This window comes from Erpetoichthys calabaricus, chromosome 11 (genome assembly GCF_900747795.2).
Source record: "Erpetoichthys calabaricus chromosome 11, fErpCal1.3, whole genome shotgun sequence".
Classification (NCBI taxonomy): Eukaryota; Metazoa; Chordata; class Cladistia; order Polypteriformes; family Polypteridae; genus Erpetoichthys; species Erpetoichthys calabaricus.
This window is the reverse complement of record NC_041404.2, coordinates 144,048,333-144,072,288: the sequence shown is the minus strand read 5'-3', so window position 1 is coordinate 144,072,288 and position 23,956 is coordinate 144,048,333. Positions and strand designations below refer to the sequence as shown.

Sequence of the window (23,956 nt, the reverse complement as noted above, 5' to 3'; positions counted from 1 at the left end):
AATGAGACACAAAACAAGCCACCACATGACCAGCTAACCTGAAGATAAAGAAATGTGAAGGTCTCGGTCATGTTGGTCCGCTCAGGTCACTAAAACATCTTGACGGTGGTCTTAGAAGAAACTAAAAATCAAGAGTCAGCTGTGGCAGAATGAGAGCAGCAACAAGTCCTGATATTCAATAACTGCTTTAATTAACAGCAAGAATCGGCTCCTCATTAAGAAACTGGTTGAAGTGAAATTGGCTGGAGTTTGATGTTCCAATTTAGCTGGTCATCTGTTGGTTCATTTCAGTTTGGCTACCATTTAATGAGGAAACAAGTCAATTCAGAGGACTGAATCCTTAAAAACAGGGCTATTAAAATGAAGGAAAAAGGAGTTAATTAGAAGCGAAAACTGCTAGCTGAATAGGAAAAGTGTTAGAATGAAAACCTGCAGCCACTGCAGCCCACCAGGACCGGAGCTGGACACCCCTGCTGTGGACTTTACCGTAAAGTGTGAATTTAGGCAATGTGCAGAATGCCTTGGGAAGTCTATAGAATACCAGAAATGGGACATCAAACTATGAAATGATTAAAATTTCAAACACTTCCTAGGCATTCTACACAATGCCAAAAGGCAAACCGGCAAGTTGTTCTGCATAATGCCCTAGGTATGCCCAGAGAACGTACTGTATATAGCATATTAAAGTAACACAGACATTTCATGCTTTGCCTAAAAACGTCACACATTCTATAGAATATCTAGACATTCTGTACAATACCTGCTTTTCACACATTGCCTGTAACACAAACATTGTCAAGACAGCCTGCTGAAGTTTAAACCGAGCATCAGAATGGGGATTGAAGTGACTCTGAACGTGGTGGCGTAGTTTGTTGATGTCAGATGTGCTGCTGATCTGCTGGGATTTTCACACACAATCATCTCAAGGGTTTACAGAGAATGGTCCGAAAAAAAGAAAATATCCAATGAGTGGCAGTTCTCTGGGCCTTGTTGATGCCAGAGGTGAGAGGAGAATGGCCAGACTGCTTCGAGTTGATAGAAAGGCAACAGTAACTCAAATATGCACTCGTTACAACCGAGGTGTGCAGAAGAGCATCTCTGAACACACAACACATCAAACCTTGAAACAGGTGGGCTACAGCAGCAGGAGACCACACCGGGTGCCACTCCTGTCAGCTAAGAACAGGCAAGTGAGGCCTCACCAAAATTGGACAACAAAAGACTGGAAAAATGTGGCCTGGTTTGCCGAATCTCAATTTCTGCTGCAACATTCGGATGGTAGGGTCAGAAATTGGAGTCAACAACATGAAGGCATGGATCCACCATCTTGCCTTGTATCAACAGTTCAAGCTGGTGCTGGTAGTGTCATGGTGTGGGAAATATTCTCTTGGCACACTTTGGACCCCTTAGTACCAACTGAGCCTCATTTTAATGCCACAGCATACCTGAGTCTTGTTGTTGACCACGTACATCCCGTTATGACCGCAGCATACCCATTTTCTGTTGGCTCCTTCCAGCAGGATAACGTGCCATGTCACAAAGCTCAAATCACCTCAAACTGGTGTCTTGAACATGGCAACGAGTTCACTGGACTCAAATGGCCTCCACAGTCACCAGATCTCAATGCATTAGAGCACCTTTGGGATGTGGTGGAGCGGTAGATTTGCATCATGGATATGCAGCCGACAAATCTGCAGCAACTACGTGATGCCATCATGTCAATATGGACCACAATCCCTGAGGAATGTTTCCATCACCTCGATGCCACAAAGAATTGTGGCAGTTCTGAAGGCAAAAGGGGTCCAACCAGGTACTAGCAAGGTTTACCTAATAAAGTTACCTGCTCTTTCCTTTCTAGTTCCACATCTGATGAAGGCTTTACAACCAAAACGTTGCGTGTTCTTTCCTTTCAAGTGTGGGAATAACCTTTTACACTTTTTTTAATTAAATACGAGATATGTTCACAGTACTGGAATCCATCTATGCTCTTCTTTGGACTTGCTCTAGCAACACTATGCCCTTTTTAAATGCATTTGCACAAAAGCTCCTATTGTGTCTGTCTGTCCATCTGTCCCTCTGAAACAACTTGAAGGTGGACCAGTTTTTTTGAGATGGGGCACACTTACTCTTCAATGACATCTGTTGAGACAGTTCAATTTTCATTCAGATACGTCAAGCAGATCGTGCCAAACAAAGTTTAAACATTTCAAAATTTCCCATTCAAAAGAGTTAGTGAATTTGTGAGCTTGTCCATCTTAAAACAGAGAAACGTTCTGTGGGCCACTGGAAGTGGGGCACCGAGATCCACATTCAGACCACAGGGTAGGCACCCCTGCTGGCCTCGCCAACACCTCTTCCAACAGTAACCCAAATGTCTCCCGGCTGGGCTTCCTCATCCTAATACTGGCCAGGCCTGAACATGCTTAGCTTCAGGGGGATGACTTGTTCTGAAGTACAGGTGGTATGGCTGCTGGTCGTAAGTGACAAGTTGAGGATGCGCTACAACTGAAGCATACTGGCGTACAGAGAGGCTAACTGATTTGCTGAGGGTCACAGATGGTGAGGCAAACACTGCAAGCTTCCCATAAGGTGTGCCGTCAACTTTCAGACCCCTTAAACTAATACTCCCTACCACCCGTACCACTTTGTATTTACCGTATATATTCGCGTTTAAGTTCTCCCATTGATAAGTCGGGGCTTGACTTATCGTATCATTTCTGGTATTTTATAATGTCGGTCGTATAAGTCGAATGCGGAAAACTCACGCTATTGGTCCAAGAGATTATGCTATGCTAACACCCACCTGAGAGAGTAACCACCAAGCACACGGCCTTGTTTATTCTACGTATTGTGCCTACGTGAACACACGGTAATACTCAAACTATTCTGAAGTGACGTTTGCACTCTTTTGTGTTTTTTGTATCTCACACACCTTTATCGTAAGAGCATCCCTTATCTGTGATTAGAAGAAAATATGAAGCTGGTTTTAAATTAAAAGTCATTGAAGTGGCGAAAGAAATCGGTAACTGCGCTGCTGCAACAAAATTCGATGTGTCTGAGAAACTGGTGCGAGATTGGAGGACGTAAGAAGATGTGTATTAAAAAAATAAATAAATAAATAAAATGAAGTGTCATATTTTTAAACGGGCGTATAAGTCGGGGTCTGATTTTATGATCGATTTTTCGACTTTCAAGACCCGACACAAGTATATACGATACCCATTTTGAATTTCATTTGCCACATACTGTATGTGCCTAAGTCTGAATGTTCCCCATGTCCACCTATAATACATTGGACTAACTCTTGGATTGTTTTTGAATCCCCCATAACATCCTCTCTCAAACCCCTAAGCAACAAATCTGACCAAAGTCCCCTGTAGCCTGACAACACTCCCACTTGAGTAGTGGTGGGGGGAGGTATAGGATTTGAGAATACGCAGTAGTCAAGGTTTTCAGAAGTACAGACGTAAAAAATTAAATTTTTGACCTTGGCATTATCACGTTATCCTGTCCCCCAACCATCGCTAACGTATACGGATGCATAAAAAAAAAAAACAAATCAGGTTGAGAAAACATCCGTGATTTAAATAGCCTGTGATGACGCCACTTGAAAATCGATCACTAGTCTCTGAAATTTGATCACATTTTCAACATGCTTTTATCTCTTTTAATGTAAAGTTCAAATCACTAATGTCACAATGTGACTCACTGAAAGATGCAGCACTGGAAAGATTTGAGTCACTGTTTCCATTTGAGTCATGCTGGCAGCATCTCAAGACACACAGCCTTGATACTCTTCTCTAACAGACAAATAAATGTCTGCCTCGGCACAAACGTGCAGGTGTTTCCAGTGGTTTCCTGGTTCCTGATATGACATTATTTTTTTTTTACTTTCTATTTGCATGGTCCCTTTCTTCATCATTGCTGCCCCCTAGTGGTCCAAACTGCACGACAGAAGACACCTGCTGACATCTCTGGATACCAAGAGGCCTAAGGAACAGGAAGCGTGCGCACACGCCTGCCTGCCAGCCTGCCAGTACGCTCAAAGCAAATGGTGGCTGTTGCTTCACATAGGTATGTTATCAATGAAGACAAGTCCTCACAGAAAATTTGCAGGTGCATGGATAGTACTGTGGACGAGTGCGCTCATCCAGATAAACAACAAAATAATATCCTTACAAATTCTTTGTTAGCATAAGAAGATGGTTGTAACGAAACCCCCTTGTCCACTAGGAAAAAGAATGGAAATCGCTTTTAGGTCATCAACTTACCACCCTGTTCAACATCCGAGTCAGTGAGGTGTGTCAGGGAGAAGCTAGCAATGCTGGCTGGGGAGATGGAGAAGCGCGAGTACGGCGATAAGCTGGACCAGCTCTGGTCTGGTGTACGGGTGGGTGGAGGAGGAGAGAAGTATTTAGATGACACTGAAGGAGAGGACTTGGATACAAGGAGATGACTGGCCGCCTTGGAGATGAATGAAGGCTCTGGCGAAGAAAAGTCATCGTCCCACTCAAACCCACTCCCTGCAGAAGAGGAATCATAAAAGCAAGAACAACAAAAATGAACACGGGCAATTGACGCAAGTGAGTACTCCAGGCCCGTTACCCATCATGCAATACAAACCTTCCTCATCCGTAGAGCTTTCAGAGTTGGTGAACCTGTTCAAGTAGCTCAGGCTGGAGGACGGGACGGGGCTGCTGAATTCTGAGACGTGGCTGTTGGAAGTAGCCAGATGAGCTCCTAGTTCCTTGGTTGGGGTTTCCTGGCAGGGATGAAGTTATGGAAAACAATTAGTGGAACGGGCTCACAGACTAACCTAGCAATCAACCATATCATCCATACGTTCAAAAGGTCAGGATCTTCTCTCTGGCAGGCTGAATGTTGGGTGTTAAGGGTAGGCAAGAACTATCAGAGACGCCCAAGTGGATGAAACCGCGAAGCTGCGTGAGTTCATCTCACCACGGAGCAAAGTGAAGTACCTGAGCTGCAACTCACTCTCTTCTGAACACCTCACGTTACACAAAACTTTGCTGAGCTAACTCTGACCCAAGAACAAATGCAAAGCAGACCAGAAAAGTAGGAAAACATCAAAAGGCTTTGGGGAAGTGCTGGTTTTACATTACATTACCTCTGACACCATATGGACATGAAAAGAAACCAAACAGGCAAACCAGTGAAGTCCCAACAAAACTGTGAATTTGTACAATTTTCTCAATCATTACACACGTAAGCCTTTATTTTTGATTGTGAGATGATAGGAAAAGATCGAGTCTCGCGACCCAAGGATGCCCCAATCTGCAGAGATTTACGGGCAACTGACTAACCTGAGTAAACCCCAAAATCTGGTGAGGTTGAAACTGATATCAGAATATGATTATGTTTCCTATGGTGTAATTCAATTTATTTTTAAGGAAAAGGGTTCATGTCAACTAAGGAGGAAAAATGGCTCAGGTATCATTTATAGTGCCGTGTGTGGTTTTACAGCAGGATGGGTTAATATAACAACACTCTCGATTCCACTTAACCAAATTTATAATTGTGAGGGTGTGGGAGCCTGTCCTGGCAACATGGACACAAAGCAGAACTAATCCTGGAGAGGGAATCCCATATTCACGCTCGACTAATATGGAGATGGCAATTCACCTAACCTGCACAATTTGTGGGGACGTGGGAAGAAAACCCACTTTTTATTTTACGAGCGCTATATGAGACGCTTATTTTTTTACTTTTTAGTACACTTTTTAACTTAAAATAAGCAGTTTTTAAAAAGTATTTTTTATATATATATATCTTCTGCTAGGAATCTTGGTGTCATTTTTAATTCTTCACTTTTTTATTTTATCCACGTTCATCACATTAAGATAAATTCTTACTTTCACCTCTGTAACATATCTCTTGTTCACTCATTCCTCTCCTTTTCCAATGCTGAGGAACTTGTCCCTGCTTTTATCACATCCCACATCAATTATTCTAACTCCCTACTTGCAGGTGTCACCTTCTAATCTTTTATATAGATAGATAGATAGATACTTTATTAATCCCAAGGGGAAATTCACATACTCCAGCAGCAGCATACTGATACAAAAAACAATCTATATATATAATTCACTAAGCAGCCGACAGGGCACGCAAGACAACCATGGGATATGCACGACAGCCACGCCCGCCAATTCACAGAGCCCCGCCACCAACTCTAAGACCATGGGACGAGAATGCCTGCTGACCCAACCTGACTGTTACCAGCATTCACCGCAATGTACTGGAGTGTAAAACTATCGCAGCTGCTAAGCTTTCAGCCACGTGAGATTGAGCAATAACAGGTCTGTGATGCCCTTAGGTGTCCGTGGCTGCACGCGCCTACACTGAATGGATCAACATGTGTCTACCCGGCGCCGAGAGGCATGGCTAAGCCGTTGAACCCCATTCGTGATGGGGACCGGGGCTTGCAATTGTTCCCCATGAACGAGGAATTCCCAGTAAGTGTGGGTCATAAGCTAACACTGATTAAGTCCCTGCACTTTGTACACACTGCCCGTTGCTACTACCGATTGGATGGTTTAGTGAGGACCTCGGATCGGCCCTGCCACGGTTGCTTGCGGCCTCTGGCGGAGCGCCGAGAAGATGATCAAACTTGACTATCTAGAGGAAGTAAAAGTCGTAATTCCGTAGGTGAACCTGTGGAAGGATCATTACCGGTTGTGCCGACCCGTCATTGGACGGTTAGGACCCGAAACCTCTCGGGCCCGCTTCCCCGCCCTCTCTCCGGAGAGGCGGAGGGGGCGTCCTCCCTGGGAATCCTTCCCCTCCCCCGTTCTGCCCTCCATGCCCGACCGCCGTCCAGCCCCATCGCTCACTCTGGGAGGTGGGGGCGCGGCGGCGGTCCTCCAGTTTTCAGTCACGGACAATTGTATGTTGCTCTCTCCAGAGTTCCATTTTTTCATTCACTTACAGTCATATCCTCAAACCCACCCCATTTGGACAACTGTGTCTTTCAGAAAGTGTTCACCCATTAATACATAATTATGTAGCTTATGCTACGCCGCGGGTTGGCTAGCATTAAATGAAAGAGTAATAAAAATGCAGGTAAAAACAGACAATAACTTTGTATAATGTTAACGTTTAACCCCCCAGGGTGGAATTGAAGAGTCGCACAACTCCAGTTGGTTCAGAGTCTTTACACAAACCCTCAGCAGCAAACACACCACTGCTCCACCTTCACTGCCTATTGTGTTTTACAGGATTGAGTCCAAAACTCTATGAATTACCCATAAAGTTTTACATGGCAGGGCCCTGCACCGGACTATCTCAGTAGGTCCACTGATTCTGGCCATCTCATTGAGCCTCAAACTAACTTGTACTCTACGGGTGACAAGAGCCTTAAGTTCTGTAGCTCCCTGACTTTGGAACAACCTCACTAAATTAATTTGATCAGTCGACAGGGAAGCCCCGAAAGCTACAGCAACCACCCCCCCCACCAAAGGGTCCTTCTTATGACTCTCTACCCAATGTGACTGACCCAACCAACCACTATATTATTGGTGTTTGGGCAGCAACAGGGTTTACATTGAGGATGGCAAAGAGACAAAAGGCAAATCAGATAACATTTAGGTGGCAGTGCTACAAACTGGTTAACAGAAACCAGTAAGAAGCTATCTATGGTCTAACAAAGCTAGCCAGTAAGTGATTAGCTATGGTTTAATATTGTGAGAGAATGAAAAGATAGCTATGATTTAACATAAATCAATCAGAGGCCAGAACTGGTTAACAGAAATCAGTGAGAAGCTAGCCATGGTTTAACATAGTGAGCCAGTAAGATGCTAGCTATGATTTAACATAAACCAATCAGAGGCTAGAACTGGTTAACAAACCAGTGACAGGACAGCTATGGTTTAACATAAACCAATCAGAGGCCAGAACTGGTTAACAGAAATCAGTGAGAAGCTAGCATAGTGAGCCAATAAGACGCTAGCTATGATTTAACACAGGGGTGCCCAACTCCAGTCCTGGAGGGCCGCAGTGGCTGCAGGTTTTCATTCTAGCCCTTTTCTTAATTAGTGACCTGTTTTTGCTGCTAATTAACTTCTTTTGAATTAAGTTTAATTGACTTGGTTTTTAAGAAATGTTTCCCTGAATATCTTCGTCGTTCCACTGAATTGCTTCATTTTTTTCCTTAAATGGCACCAACGCAGAAGTGATATGTGAAGTGAGTGAGCCAACATAAGGCCAGCTAAGTCAGGGCCTGAAACTCCAACCAATTTCACTCCAACCAGCTGCTTAATGAGGCGCTGAGTCTTGTCATTAATTAAACCTGTTCTTTAATTCCATGGCTTGTTGCCGCTCTCATTGTGCAATAGCAGACATTTCCAGAATTAAGGATTTTCTCTTTTCTAAGAGCAGATCAGCATTCCTGAGACCTTTACCTTTCTTTATTTTCAGATATTGTATGATGGTCACAGTTTGCTGGGCCTGTTTTGGCTCATTTTGTGTCTTGTTATTGTTTGGCTGCTAATTAAGGAAAAAGAAACAATTAAGGGGTCTGAGTCTCCAAGAGCAAGTCAAAGAAAATGAATTCAAAAGAAGTTAATTAGCAGCAAAAACCGGTCACTCATTAAGAAAAGGGTTAGAATGAAAACCTCCAGGATTGGAGTTGGGCACCCCTGATTTAACATAAACCAATCAGAGGCTAGAACTGGTTAACAAACCAGTGACAGGACAGCTATGGTTTAACATAAACCAATCAGAGGCCAGAACTGGTTAACAGAAATCAGTGAGAAGCTGACCATGGTTTAACATAGTGAGCCAATAAGACGCTAGCTGCGACTTAACATAAACCAATCAGAGGCTAGACCTGGTTAACAAACCAGTGACAGGGCAGCTAATGCAGGCCCAGTCTTAGGTATTATGGGGCCCTAGGCGAAAGGGGGGTCCAGGGGCCCCCTGGAAGCTCTGCGAAATGCGTGAAAATTAGACCAAGGAGACGTTTTGGGGCCCCCCTGGACGCCGGGGCCCTAGGCGGTCGCCTACTTCGCCTATGCCTAAGGCCAGGCCTGGCTAATGGTTTAACAAGTCAGCGAGATGCTAGCTAGGAGTGCCAAGAAGCAAGGCCCCTGTTGTTTTTAACATTGGCAGTTGTTAACTTCCTTACTGCTTGTTGTTTAAAGTGAAGACTTCCTTTGATGTTTTAACGCCTCTAGGTGGTCAATTTACTGCTATTTGTATTAAACAATATGTGCAGATTCATTGAGTGTAGTAAAAAGTGAGAAGGAGGTGGGCCACAAGCAAGTATTATACTGGTAACCCTGAAAATAGAAAGGTGGGTAGCTCTGCATATGGGCTTTATAGTCTGCTGGAAAAAATATAATGTAATTTTACTTACATAGAAGCTTTAACATCACTTTGCACCTTAACGTGCTTATTTCAAAAAAGAATTTAAAATTCAATAATAATAAAATTGAAAAGTAAGCAAATTTAAAAATGAGATGTGTTACCTGGTCAAAAAGGTAAACTGTGACATCATCAAAGAAGGACACGGCTCCTTTCTTGGACTTGGCCACCTGCTCCTGTTCTTCTGACGCCACGAGAGGTCTGCCGCCTTTCAATAAGCTCTTCAAGTCCTTTCCATCATCATTGTCCATGATTATGATGGGAATAGGATGTTGAATGTCATCATCGCTGTCAGAGCCTGCACTTTGTAAGTGGTACCCCCGGGGCTCGTCGTCAGAATCGTCGCTGTTCTCATCCTCTTCATCTGCATCAATGCCATCCTCGGTAGCTTCTTGGAGGTTCCGACTGTCCAGCTTTCCAAGGTATTTGCCTTCAATATCAGGTTCCTTTATCTTTGGCCATTCGTTCTGGTGGGACAGGGCTAACTTTTCATGCAGCATGCTCGCAGCAGTGTCTGGCAAAAGCACTTTAAGAGCACCAGGAGGCCTTGTGTCAGATATCATTGTCTCACCCTCACGTGGATATACCTCAGAATAAGGAGAGACGAGCTCTTCAAGTCCAGAAAAGCTAACATCTGCAATAGGAGCAGAGTGCTGTGAAGTTACATTCGGGTCAGGTGTGAGGATACCTCGATCATCAGAGGCTTCAAATGAAGTCTCTTGAGTCTGCAGAATGCTAGGAAGAGAATCGGCATCTCTCGCTTCCTGGGTTTCTGACGGTTCTGTCTGTTTATCAGTGGCCACAGCAGCACCTGTGCATTCACCGTGGGCAGGATGACTAGAACCCAAGTCTTCATTTAAGACCGTGCCAGAGCCATCCCTGTTGAAATCATCTAACTTTTTATCGAGTTCTGAATCATTGTCAGAGAAATACGCAGAGTCTCGGTAAGAGTTATGGTTGGTGGTTGAGAAGATCTCTGTAGGGGCTGCCGTCTGAGTATCTGAAACACAGCTCAGGTCATTTTCGGCGTCCACATCTAGAGCTGGCTCAACTTCCGAAATGATTATAGCTGGAGGTGGAAGGGGGACGGAGGCTTGTTCTACGTCACAGCTTAGGACGGTTTCCAAGGAAGAAGGCTCTTTGATGGTAACCTGGGAGTTCCACTCGGGAGACTCCAGATTCTCAGTTTCATAGCCACTATCAGCAGTCTTGTAGGGAGGCTGCAGTTTCTGGTGAACAGAGTTCAATGCTTCAGAAGAACCCGCTAAGCCTTGCATGTCTAGGGAATCTAAAGAATCGGGGGTTTCTGCCGACTGCTCGACCGTCAGGAGTGCAGTTGTAGACATGCTGTCCTCAAGTAAGCTGTCCTGGCTCACCTGATCAGAAGACAGCATGGATGTGAGGTGCAGCAACGTCTCAACCGATGCAATGTCGCTCTCGAGGTCAGTTAAAGGCTCCGTCGGAGAGCAGCCATTTGTCTGTGGTATGCTGTCTATTAAGCTCTCATCGGTGCACTCACCCAGAAGGCTGAGCTCTGGCGGGTTACCAGAGGCGCTCTCCTGCTTGGCCAAGTGTGCGTTTAGAACTGAAGGGCTGCTTTGCTCCACTTTTTGAGAGCTGCAGTTTTTGGCATCGTTGCACGAGATGTCACTTGCGGCACTTGAGCGGGAGGTGGGGTGTTCCTGGTAGCGGGCAGGGCCAGCAGAGGTAGTAGCATTGAGGGTTGAACTGATCCCTTCACTGGTGGAATCCAGTGAAACACCTTCCTCCTCCAGAGACTTCCATTGTAGTGGCATTTCATGAGGGCTTTCAGATATGACAGGAGAAGAGGAAGGCAACGTGGTTTCTACTAAAGGCCGTGGTGTCCCGTTTGCATCAGGGCTGCTACAGTGTAGACCCTCTTTCTCCAGAGAGCTGCAAGAGTCTTCCGCAGACTTCAAAAGGCTCGTTTTTTCTAATTGTGGTTGAACGTCTGGAGTCGGGTGTATCAACTTTGACTCCACTTTGGTAGCAAGCTCAGAAAAACTGTCCAACTCAGCATCCAAAATTTCACTTCTCAAATCAATACTGCTTCTAGAGGACAACAGACTGCTATCTCGGAGGAACAGGAAGTTGTCAGAGAGTTTTTCTGTACTCAGTAACCTGCCAGGACTGGACTGACTAGAGAGATTTTCAATATAAACCATCCCCTGGACCCCTCCTAAGATATCACTGAAATCCTCTTGTACCTGACTCTCTTTGCCGTCTGCGTTGGAGTTGTGCGTGGCCGTGTCCTTCAGCGTGTGATTGGAATTTAGTTCGGGCAGCTCAAGGAATCCACTAAGCCAGGGCCTGTCTTCGGATTGTGAAGTGCTCTCCTTGAAGATATTAGTGTGATAAGGACTGTCCAGGTCACTGGAAGCCTGGGATCCAACTTGGCTCTCTGGCAAATTGGAGTCCTTCGAGTCTATGCTACGGTGGAAGAAATCTAAATCGGTGCTGGATTCCTCTAGAGGAATGTCCTGCAGAACAACGTATTGCTGAGAGAAATGATCTTGATCACTTTGACGTGCCCCTCTGGGGCACTGATTTTCATCTCCCTCTAGGTTACTCTCCCCTTGCTCCTCTAGCTGGATGTAATATTCACTGCCTACTGCTGGCTTGTGAGCCTCAAAGACAGGTAACACTCCAGGAACACTGGCTGAAGTGCTGTGGTTTGCAGCACTGCCTCCTGAGATATTGGAGGTCTCCGAAAATACTGGCTTCTCATATGGGGGCACTGGAAAGAACATGCTGTGATAGTTGACTGTAGTATCCATGGCAGAAGGACTGTGATCTTCAAAGTGGTCATGCTTGGCGGCTTCCCACACATACTCAAAACTGAGACCTCGGCTGGTTTCGGTTACCGTGAGGATCTCGTCCATCTCTCGATGAAGACCATCATCGACAAACTGCTCGAGGATGGGGAAGGACGAATGGCTCATTGTGGACTGCCTGTTGCAAGGATTCGGCTTAAGTGCACTCCATCGCTGTTCAAAGTCATCCTCGGACTCCTTTTGGCCCTGCATGCGGAGGTACGTGAGTAGGCGGTGCACGTCTTCGGCTGTGGCTCTCTTATCAGGAGGAAGCCAGCAGAACTGTAAAACCTCATACCTGCAAAATTTGTGGAAAACAGCGCAATTAATAATAGAACAGGTGTTATGTTTAACTGTTCCATGACACCGTAAGTCTCCACTTTTAGCTTTCACCCTAACCAGTTCACACAGACTTCTTTATTCCAATTCCCTTGTCCTGCAGTGCACATTTGGTTGCAGGTTTCTTATTTTTTTGATCTTTTATTGAATTTATTAAAAGCATGTAATATTCCATACAATCAAGTCAAACCTAACTCGACCTCCACCCATGAGAAAGAGAGAAAGGCCCATAGCCAGAATAAAACTTTAAGAGTAGAAAAAAGGGAAGAGAATCCTTCTGTCCAATTTAAGTGCTTATTCTAAAATATTATTGATTAGATCCTGCCAGGTTTTAAAAAAGTTTTGTACAGATCCTCTAAGTGAGAATTTGATTTTTCCAATTCCAAATTTGTATATATGTTGTCACAGGTGGCTGGGGGGTGACCTGGCCATGACGCCCCGGAGGAGGGCTTACGCCTCCCCCAGACCACGTGGGGGCGACCGCCCTGGTGGCTATGGGGAGCTTTGAAGCTCAACCATGTAGAAGGCCTGCGGTCACCGCCAGGGGGGCGCCCCAATACCTAAAGGAGCCATGGACCTCAGCACTTCCACCACACCCAGAAGTGCTGGGGGGCAAGAGGATCGGGTACACCCGGAGTGCTTCCAAGTGCGCAGCCGGCACTTCCGCCACACTGGGGAGTGCCGGCGGAAGATTGTCGAGAGGCACCTGGAGCACATCTGGGTGATTATAAAAGGGGCCGCCATCCCTTTGTTCAGGGGCTGGAGTCGGGGTGTAGCAGGACAGAGCTCGGAGGAGAGGAGTGGATGCGGACCTGAAGAGAGGCAGTGTGAGAAAGGCCTGGACTTTGGGGGAGTTTTGGGGGGTTGTGTGCTTCACTACTATTGTAAAATATGTATAATAAATGTGTGTTGGGTGAACCATCGCTGTATCCGGGCTGTGTTCCACAATATATATAAAAGCCAAATACCACTGACTCACTCATCACGAAATCTCCCAAAACATGAGGACTTGGGACTTGAAATTTGGAATGTAATTACCCTTGGCCTATAGGTGCTCGCTAAGAAATGGTTTTAAAAATTTCGTGGTACAAGCATGAAATTTCTTATAAGTTTTTTTAGACCCGTTTGCATGTCTGTCCGCTTTTCACGAGAGAACTACTTAACGGATTTAGATCCGTTTCTTTTCTATAATTTCCTTGAACATTCTGTTGATTTTGTAACTTCTCTCATTGCGCTGTGTCATTGTTCGCTTGCAGGAGCAATATATTATGGAAACTCCGAGAGAGACTCATCGGGCTGTGGGGCCTTCCTCACTCACACGTCTGCCGCTGGGCGTAACTTTAACTCCGCTTAGTTAGCGAACGAGAGAAGTACTTAACGGATTTAGATTTTTTTTTTCTATAATTTGCTTCAACATTCTGGTTGATTTTGCGACTTCTCTCTTTGCGCTAAGAATCATAGTTCGCTTGCAGGTGTGATATATTGGTGCTAATCCGAGACAGAGGCTGCAGGCCGAGGGGAGGGGGAAGAGTGACGTCAGGAGTAGAGAGCTGGGCAGGACCCTCCTCACTGTCCTGTTTCACTAATACGCGGGCGAAGCTGCGGGGGGATGGCTAGTAGTATATAACATCAGTTACCCACTGACTTAACAGAGGTGGGTTAGAATTCTTCCAGTTGAGCAGGACAAGTCTACGTGCTAAAAGTGAAGTAAAGGCCATTACAGTTTGTTGCAGGTTTCTTTTGAGGTCAGCTTTAACAATCGAATAGGCTCTTGGTCTGCATTTTAAGGAATTATGAATTAATAATATGACTTTAACTTCTTTATCAAATTTGTAAACGATCATTTTGTTACGAAACCTTATACAGGTGCTGGTCATAAAATTAAAATATCATGACAAAGTTGATTTATTTCAGTAATTCCATTCAAAAATTGAAACCTGATCTTGATTGGCCAGCAAACTCGCCTGACCTTAACCCCATAGAAAATCTATGGGGTATTGTGAAAGGAAGATGCAATACGCCAGACCCAACAATTCAGAAGAGCTGAAGGCCACTATCAGAGCAACATGGGCTCTCATAACACCTGAGCAGTGCCACAGACTGATCGACTCCATGCCACGCCGCATTGCTGCACTAATCCAGGCCAAACTAAATGTTGAGTGCTGTACATGCTCATACTTTTCATGTTCATACCTTTCAGTTGGCCAAGATTTCTAAAAATCCTTTTTATGCATTGGTCTTAATTGATATTCTAATTTTCCGAGATACTGAATTTGGGACTTTCATTATTTGTCAGTTATAATCATCAACATTAAAAGAAATAAACATTTGAAATACATCAGTATGGGTGTAATGAATGAATCTAATTTTCACTTTTTGAATGGAATTACTGAAATAAATCAACTTTGTCATGATATTCTAATTTTATGACCAGCACCTGTAGTACACAAAAATGTATCCATTATCCATGGGTTTGGTAGGGTTTAGTTTAGTCGTTTGTGATTTTCCGACTGTATAATTTACACATCCAAATTTATTGTGTATCATCGGGTTTTGATAAAAGCATGAGGGTAAAGCAAAAAGTAAAGGAAATTTGAAAATGACACGGTAGCTGCAACAGACAGAAGCTGATGCAATGCAACATGTTTGTGTGATGGCTTATGGGTAGTTGAAGCCAAAGTCAAACAAACATGGACACTACGCTGCAGGAATTCACCATTGTTGAACAAGGCACCATAGTGAGACTTCATTGGGCGGAGGGAGTGAAACCTATTGAAATTCACCAATTTGCAGCAAAAGAAAAAGAATGCTATCATAAACAGTCTTGCTGCTCCATGACAGCACATACAGTAGCCGAAACAGCTGTGGTTTGAATGCCTTCCACCTCTCCGTTACAACCCATTCAACTATCATATCTTCGGCCTACTTAAAGAGGCTCTACACCAAGGGTGGTCAATGTTGGTCCTGGAGGGCCGCGGTGGCTGCAGATTTTCGTTCCAACCCAATTGGTTAATTAGAAACAAATCCTTGGCAATCTCAGACCCTTAGGCTTGTTAATCTGCAATGTTAGGTGCTTATATCGTAGATTTGTTTCCTTTCCAAACGATTTGAAGCCTAAAACAGATCATTTTCAGTCTGTCAAATTTTTCTTTGAAGTGTTTTTATTAAAGCAAATAGTGCAGGATGAAACCACTCAGGAATAAATGGGAACAAGTTAGATGGAGGACTGCTGGCTCCTTTGTTATTTGCATCTTATTGCTAGCAAGGAGCCAGTAAAACACTGAATGCAGCTCTTTAAGACTGCAATTAAGGGTGGGGAACCTTAACAAGAGAGACCACTAAATTGAAACATCAAAACATCACTTGAGCAATAAGAACTTCATCAGCAATAAATGACTTCAAATTGAGAAACTGGGATGGAACAAAAACCTGAGCCACTGCGGCCCACCAGGACAGACACTGCCTAAACCCTGATATACACAGTTGCATGTTCACATCTGATGATGAGATTAAGGAGGCAGTGCTGACTTGGATTTGGGAGCAGCCAAAAAGCTTCTTCTCTCAAGGAATGAAGAAGTTGGAGTAATGATACAAGAAGTGCAATGAGCTGCGGGGAGACAATATGGAGAAGTGACAGAACTGTTTTGTTCATCTGCTCACAGTTACCGGTATTAAAGAGCAAGATGTCTTTACTTTTTGACTCTCCCTCATATATTAAAAAGGTAATGAGATGTATCAAAATAGTTGAAGACTTGGAAACATTAATCTGGTGCTAGGAATTTGTGAATCCTTTAGAATTATTTTGAACTTCTGCATAAATATACTAGAAGCAAAACGCAAGTGAGTCTAAGTGCAACTCCACAGCACCAGAGTGACAGTCGTATACCAATATTTGCTGTTGTTTAATTAGAATTTGCTATACCACCCCAGTTTTTTCAGAAGTGGTACGCCTTCATGTGAAATGTGATGCCTTCATTGACACAAAGACATTTGTAGTGAAACCCTGGTTTTCATGAACAGAATTGTCTCTGTTTCCCTCTTTAACAAATCCCATAGGTTTGAGCACAGAACTATTACATCCAACATTTACAAAATGAATCTTGCCTGAAGAAGAAGGCGGCTGCCCCCCTACCCCGAGTTGCCTTAAAAGCTTGCATATTGTAATCTTTTTCGTTAGCCAATAAAAGGTGTCATCTCGCTTGACTTCTCACTACATCCATAATGGCTAACACGGTACAACACCCTAGTACTACATCCAATTTTTACAAAACACAAGGTTTGGTTATAGGTATTTCTTTTCAGGTCCAGCAAGTCAAATTTTAGAAGGGTGTGACAAGGCCCTGTGACCAAAGCTACCTTTTAAACAACTGTTTACAGAACAAACAGTGCTGAGATAACACAAACAGCTGCCCATTCTGAATCAACATTAAACTCTTTGATGGGGAGTGGGAGGCTGGGGAACCTACAGAAACTTGTCATTTATGGCATGAATACCTAGTAGTATATTACCAGCAAGGAAGCAGAAACTGCATGTCATCTCTACGTTGCCAAGCAACAGCCATTTACCTTGCAAGTGACTCCAGACAAGCAGATAAAAAGTGGGGATTGGGTTTCCTGTGCACATGCATACAAACATGGCAGGCTAACGGCTTACCATCTGTCAGAGTACGGTAGGTCCAGTTGAGGCTTGAAGAGTTTGACGTGCTGCTCCTTGATGACATGGATCAACACTTCTCGGTCCAACAGGTGGGAGTATGGCTGTGCGGCGCTCTCAAACAGCTCCCAGAGGGTGATACCCAAGGCCCTGTGTGGGATCGAGACCAGTTAGCAATCAGCATAACAAACCTTATTAAGTAACCGTGTGTGCTGCGTGACATTTCCAGAAAGTGAATTAAATATTTGTTTTTGTTAGTGCTGCTCATGCATTTAAATTGTAAAGTACAACCCAAGCCAGAAAATGAGCCCCAGAATGCAGCAGTCATCGTCCTGACTGGGATGCGGATGCAAATCAAGCTCAGTTATTCATTTATTTTGAGCCACTTCCGGCTAAAAGTCTAGTGTCACCGTGATCTTTGTTATATAGGGGGAGATTCACTCAAAACAGGCCTTGAATATTCTGTAATAACTCTCGATAGGTCAAAGCAGTCTTAATGAAACGATGTGCAATGTGCTCCTCAGTAATATGCGTCGGAGCGTTGAGGTAGGTGCCAGACAGCCGTTGCGACATTTAACCTCCGTCTGCAACTTCTGGGTGCATACCGCCCCGTACCTCTTCATTCAGTCACTTGAATTCTCATCAGGATGGTGGTGTACAGTCTTGAACAGCGTGTCTTTATGGTTTGTGCCTCGTTTAAGCGATGTCAGAATCAACTGGACGATCATGACTTAACGGAAGGCAAGATGGAGCAACGTGTCACACATCGGCAAGGAGCATGGCAGAAACTGAGTCCTTCTTCTGCAACAGGGTAACTTCAAAGGGGCTTTGGCCACCACGATCGGATCCAACACCACCAGGCTTCTTCCTTTGGGGGTCTGCGCAAAGGAAAAGTCTATCGGAAGATCTGAAGGAAAACATCCAAGATGAAATTGCTGGTATTCCCCCCAAGACACTTGCCGATACGTTCAGGAACATGGAGAGCTGTTTCGAAATGTGTCTGGCAGAAAACGGAAACTACTTCCAGCATCGCATGTAATGCAACTGATTACACATATCAAGGGATATAGCAGATTTTTTTGGTTCAGATTGCTTCATCCTAATGGGAGTTACAACAGAATATTCAGGACCTCTTTCGAGTGAATCACCCTGTACCACAATTAAAACACAGAAACTTCAAGAACAAAACAACATAAAGAAAGAAAAGCAAACAGTTTTTATGCAGCACATTCAGACCAAGCAGATAGGACATCAGGATAGGGGAACAGAACCACACACGCATCTTCATTGGGTTTAAGTTGCACTGATATCTAAATAAAAACTAATGTCATAATCTACATAAATAGCACTGTAATCTGTTTGTTCACTAATCATGTAAAAAATGAGCATGTGTATTGCTGTTGGCCCTCAAAATAAAACTTAAAAAATACGGGCTGTACGGCATGTCAGGGAGAAGAGTTATAATGGAGTGGGACAACTGAAAAACCAGTAAAGACAGGGAGACAACTTCCATTATGCAGCAGGCGAATGCTTGGGCTGATGGGAAGACACAGTTACCAGTGTGTGCAAAGTTTTGTTTTAACCAAAGTGGAGTCTCATCTAACACTGCAAATGCAGTGTTTTCATCTCGTCTAACTTGGATATCAATTTCTTTAATTGTTAACTGCTAGATTATCCTTGTTTATTTGCTGGATTTCAGCTTTTCTCAAAGAATACACCACTTTGTCTCATCTTGTGTTGTTTTTATATATGGATCCAAAAAGAGCATAAGGTGTTGCCAAACCATTGAGGAGCAATGTCTATTTCTTTCAATCCCTGAAAGAACTTTTAAAACAACAAAACACCCATTTTAGTAAGTTTTGCAGTTGTGAAATTATATGCGGAATGAAGTTTTACACTAATTTCCAAAACTGTATACGAAAGGAAACTCAACTGTTTCACTTACCACTACCTAATATTTTTGGAGCGAGATTAGTGCCGTTGGGCAAGGACAGTGACAGTCAGCATGGTGCTGGTCAAACATGCAGATGGGAATTTCATTGCTCTGTATAGTACATGAGACAATAACTCTGACATGAAGCTACATTTCTTTCTTTTATCAAAGCAAAACCTTACATTTTCAAAAAAGCTAACACTATCTTACACCTGCATATCTCTATCTATATAAAATCCAATGTATGTACGTCCGTCCGTCCACTTTCACCAGATAACTACTTAATGGATTTAGATCGGGTTTTTTTCTATAATTTGCTTAAACATTCTGGTTGATTTTGTGACTTCTCTCATCACACTAAATATTATAGTTCTGTTGCAGCAATGATTTATTCGTACAAATCTGAGGGACAGGCTGCGGGCTGAGGGGAGCCAGGCAGGGTCTCCTCACTTACGCACCAGCCGCCAATTGAGTCGCTGTACCTCTTGCCACATGTTGGAGCATACCTTGCCTCCACTTAGCTAGCGAAACCTGTTTGTTCAGCAGACATTATCATCTACAGACTATTAAAGAGTAACATTTGACGTTTTTGAGAGAGAGAGAGATCACAGGTACATGTGTTTTAGAGGGTAGCTGCTCATATGAAGAGCTATCACAGCCATGTGCTCTTCTCCCCACAGCTGATGCTACAAAACTAATTTACGTAAACACAAACTAAAATGGCAATGCTAGATGTCTCACCTAGTTTGATGTTCCATAAACCAACAATATTATGAATTTTTAAAAATTACTTTTATAAATATTAATTAACCCAACTGTACAAAATAACAGGGGATTGTAAAGACCACAGCTCACAAAATTTTGATTTATACACTACCAATTAAAAGTTTTAGAACATCTCAGATTTTTCTATTTTTATGGAAATGCATGCAGTTTTAATGTCAATGTTTCACAAAATCAAGGCTTAGAACAAATAATGACAAAAAAAAATACACGCACAAAATTTTGTTCAAATATTAGATTCATCAAAGTAGACTCCATTTGCTGATATAATAGGTAAACTGTGGTAACCCTTTTGATTCAGAATGTCAGTCACTCTGCGCAAGAGACCAACTCTGCCTCCAAGAAAAGAACCCCAGACCATCACATTTCCTTCTCCATGTTTGATAGTTGGGGCCACACACTGAGGAATCATCACCATTACCAACTAGACCCTGTATGATGAACTGAAGATTTCCAATTTCGATTCATCGGTCAGTAAGACTTTCTTCCAGTCTGCAGTAGTCCAGAGCCCGTATTTCAAGGCCCTATTTTGTCCTTTTAAGGAATGGCTTTCTTCCTGCCACTTTCCCTGTCAAACCTGCAGCACAACGTCTCCTCTTCACAGTCCAAACTGTGACATGTTTTTTTGACCTGGACTGTTAAGTTGTGCTTGAAGCTGTTATGCTGTGAGGCGCCTGTGATCATGAAAGCTGATGACCCTCAGAAACTTGTCTTCTGAATGGGTTGTGACTTTACGTCTGCCAGATGTCTTCCAGTTTCCACCTTCTTTGGATGGTGTAGGACACCACTATACCCACTGACACTTTGATTTTTTTATTTTGTTGCAGTTTCTCTAAATGAAAGGCCCAAGGGTAATAGTGCTCTGTCTCATTTCATTTGTTAATTTTCTCGCCATTATCACTTGAATATTGTCCAAGTAGGACTTCAGAGGGTGTAGTGACACAGTCTGTTCCAACTCTGCTTTAAGACATACAGAGGAGGTTTTTTTTTTTTTAGTAATCACCAGAAGTTGAGACACCTGTGCAAATTGTTTCCTTCAGCTTGCAGGGCTTACTTCAATTGCTTTAGCACATCTGTAGGTGTAACCTATTAGTTGTTCCATGAAGAAGGCCCATTTGTAATATTCTGAAATTTCCTTTTTTTTTTCCAGTTTTTGCAAACCTAATACTTTATATTTAAAGCAGTTTGCTGCTTACCTTTTCACCATTTTAGGTCATTCATTGCACTTCAACTGAAATTTGAAGAAAAACTGGGAAAACTGAGGTGTTGTAAAACTTTTGACCGGCAATGTATATCAAAGATAGGTGGCTTCCTAATTAAATAAAGCACCACCAACAGCAAATTATCATCTTTTTGATGGAATAAATTCAGTGCCGCACACTTCCAAATGTGCTGACCTACGCACTTGGCACATATTTATTGAGCTTTGTTCAAGTATTTAGTATGCGACCGTGAAAATAAAGATATGTGAAATTACAACAAACCGTATTTATTACATGCACCTACACCCAAAAGTGGGAGGCAAAGTCAAATTAAAACTTTTTGAATTAATAATGCTTGCATAAAATAAGATTAAGTGAACAAATGATAAATGAATTATTGAAATTCAGTCTCTAAATTACTAAATGATCCTTAAATGCTCTGAAATAATCATTGGTGGTTTCTGCTATCTGCAGACTGTGCTGTTGATTGTCACACCTACCACACATTGCCAGCCTTGTTTTGATCTGCAACTATGACACTCCCATGGATCTCATCTACTAACTCGGGGGCCATCCATCGTATGGGTATCAACTGGTCTTCATTGGTTTCAATGTAGTCATCCTGTGAAGAGATGTTATTGGTAAGAAGAGGTAGCAGTTAAAGTAAGAGGACATGTTTAGTCAGTTCAAAAAATAATTTCTAATCAATTATGTGGGTCATGGGTGATTAGAGCCAATCCTAGCGGCATCGGGTGTAAGACACTAAAGAGCCACATTCAGATGCCTTCTGGGATATGCTCCCACCCCTGTGACCCTGAATAGGACTAAGATTAGGAATGTTACAGCATGTCTGCTAACTACTATTTAAGATTGTGCTGGTTCAATACCAGACACAGTGCTTATTACTAAAAAGAAAAAAGAATGACACATCTAAATAGGCAATGGGTTAAACAAAAGTGTTTAGAAATCACATATTCAGTTTATAGGACTTCACCTACTTGTGCAGTAAAGGTTAGTTAGTACAGATCCTAAGAAAGAATTACACACTGAAAGTCATCGAAAGCAAACAGAGAAAATTATGAAGAAGCAGCAACAATCAGAGGAAGTGTGCAGGTGAACAATAAAAGATTTCTCAAAGCACAGTGAAGGTAATTACAAAGAAAGATGTGCGTGATCAGTTAATTGTTAATTCTAAATGGGTCCCGTGTCAGTGAGGGTATATGAGTGGGCCCTGCAGTGGACAAGAAAGCCCAATTCTGCCGGGGATTGTCTCCAGCTCCCCATGCCCCTAAAACAAATTAAGCCGATTTTATATATTTATTTATATACACATACCCAGAGTAAAATTCATGTTGGCAAGATAACAGAAGAATACCTAAAATATTACAGAAATCTTGTTAATTTTAAAACGATCAGTTAAACAGAAAAGTAAGGATTTAGCAAGCATGAGAAGTACATTCAGAGGGAAATAAAATGACCAGTAGATGGCAGCAGATTACAACTCATGGCTATACTCTGGCACATGTCAACTTTCATACACTCAACTGTGAAAATGTACAACTACTAGTGTGCCTATGGTGATCACAAGAGAACACAGCAAAGTGAAACTAACATTTTTGAGGTTACTTTTATTTATTTATTTATTCTTTTTTTTTTTTTTAACACTGGTATTCTGTCATCAGAAACTCTGCAGCAAAGAATAAATTAAATCCCTTCTTTGTGTATTATTTTAATGCAGGGTTGGCATGGTGGTCCTGTAGAGCAGGGGTCCCCAACCCCCGGTGTACGGCCCGTTTAACAGCTGGGCCGCAAGAGAACTGCCAGCAATGGAGACTCACTCAGTGAAGGGCTGCAGAAAAATGGCTGCCCCCTTCACTGAGGACACTTTTCAGAATGCTAGGCGGGCACAGAGAAACCGAGAAGACAGAGTATTACAACAAAGTATTTTTATGGTTCCTTCAGTTTCTCCATATGACACGAGTCTATAGAGTCTTTGTTTTATGCAAAAAAGAAGAAAAATCTCGGGTTGCAAATGTTGGCGAACTGCTGCATTTGAAGACATCGAGAAAGCCGCTTTAATGTGGTTCAGTGATGCTCGTTCAAGAAACATTCCTATTAATGCGGCACTAATTCAAGAAAATGTGAGGTTTCTAAACTCTCTTAGGACCTCCCCCAATGGGACGACACGGTGAAGAGCGTCCCGAAGTGTGATCGCCGTGTCTGTCGAAGACTGTTTATCTGTTGCCGGGGCAACAGCAGGCTCACAGCTCTTCACTGAAGCAAACAGAAAAGATTTCGATGGGTGATGCAAGGAACACTGTAAATGCAGGGAACAGTATTACTTGGCCACTAACCTGGTCACAACTCTGTCTGACTGTTCTGTCTGTGTATAGGAGAGTGGCAGATCCCGCGACAATAAATAACCGTGCTGTTCCTGTTTCAAGCTGAATAAAGCTGGTTTTGCTAAAGTACTGAGACTCAGCCTCGTGTTTTGGGGTGTAAGACAGGGACTTACAGCATGACCACAATCTTTTAGGATTCGCTACTGTGGTGCCTCACTGCAGTGCTGTAAGCCTGCTGTTGCCCTGCCCCGGCAACGGACAAACAATCTTACACAGACAAGGCAATCACGCTTCGGGACACACTTCAGTGCGACATTCCCAATGGGTGGGGGGTGTCCAAAAAAAGTTTAGTAAACTCACAATATGAAGAAGATGAATGTTCATGTTGAATCCCACCCACCCAACTGCACAGCAGTGCTTCAGCCATTGGGTTTGGGCATCATTTGCTCCCTGAAAGAGCATTATTGCAAGGAAATGCTGAGAAA

General features: G+C 43.2%; 1 protein-coding gene across 1 annotated transcript in view; it reads right to left on the bottom strand.

Moving 5' to 3' along the window:
• The window catches only part of lmtk2 (lemur tyrosine kinase 2), a 172,374-nt gene that overhangs the window by 5,288 nt on the left and 143,130 nt on the right, over positions 1-23,956 (bottom strand). The window contains exons 9-13 of the mRNA XM_028814218.2: positions 21,630-21,751; positions 17,212-17,361; positions 9,489-12,516; positions 4,624-4,762; positions 4,272-4,523 (exon numbers count right to left, since the gene is read on the bottom strand). Of these exons, the coding sequence (XP_028670051.2) occupies positions 4,272-4,523; positions 4,624-4,762; positions 9,489-12,516; positions 17,212-17,361; positions 21,630-21,751 (3,691 nt within the window). The remainder of the gene's footprint in view (positions 1-4,271; positions 4,524-4,623; positions 4,763-9,488; positions 12,517-17,211; positions 17,362-21,629; positions 21,752-23,956) is intronic.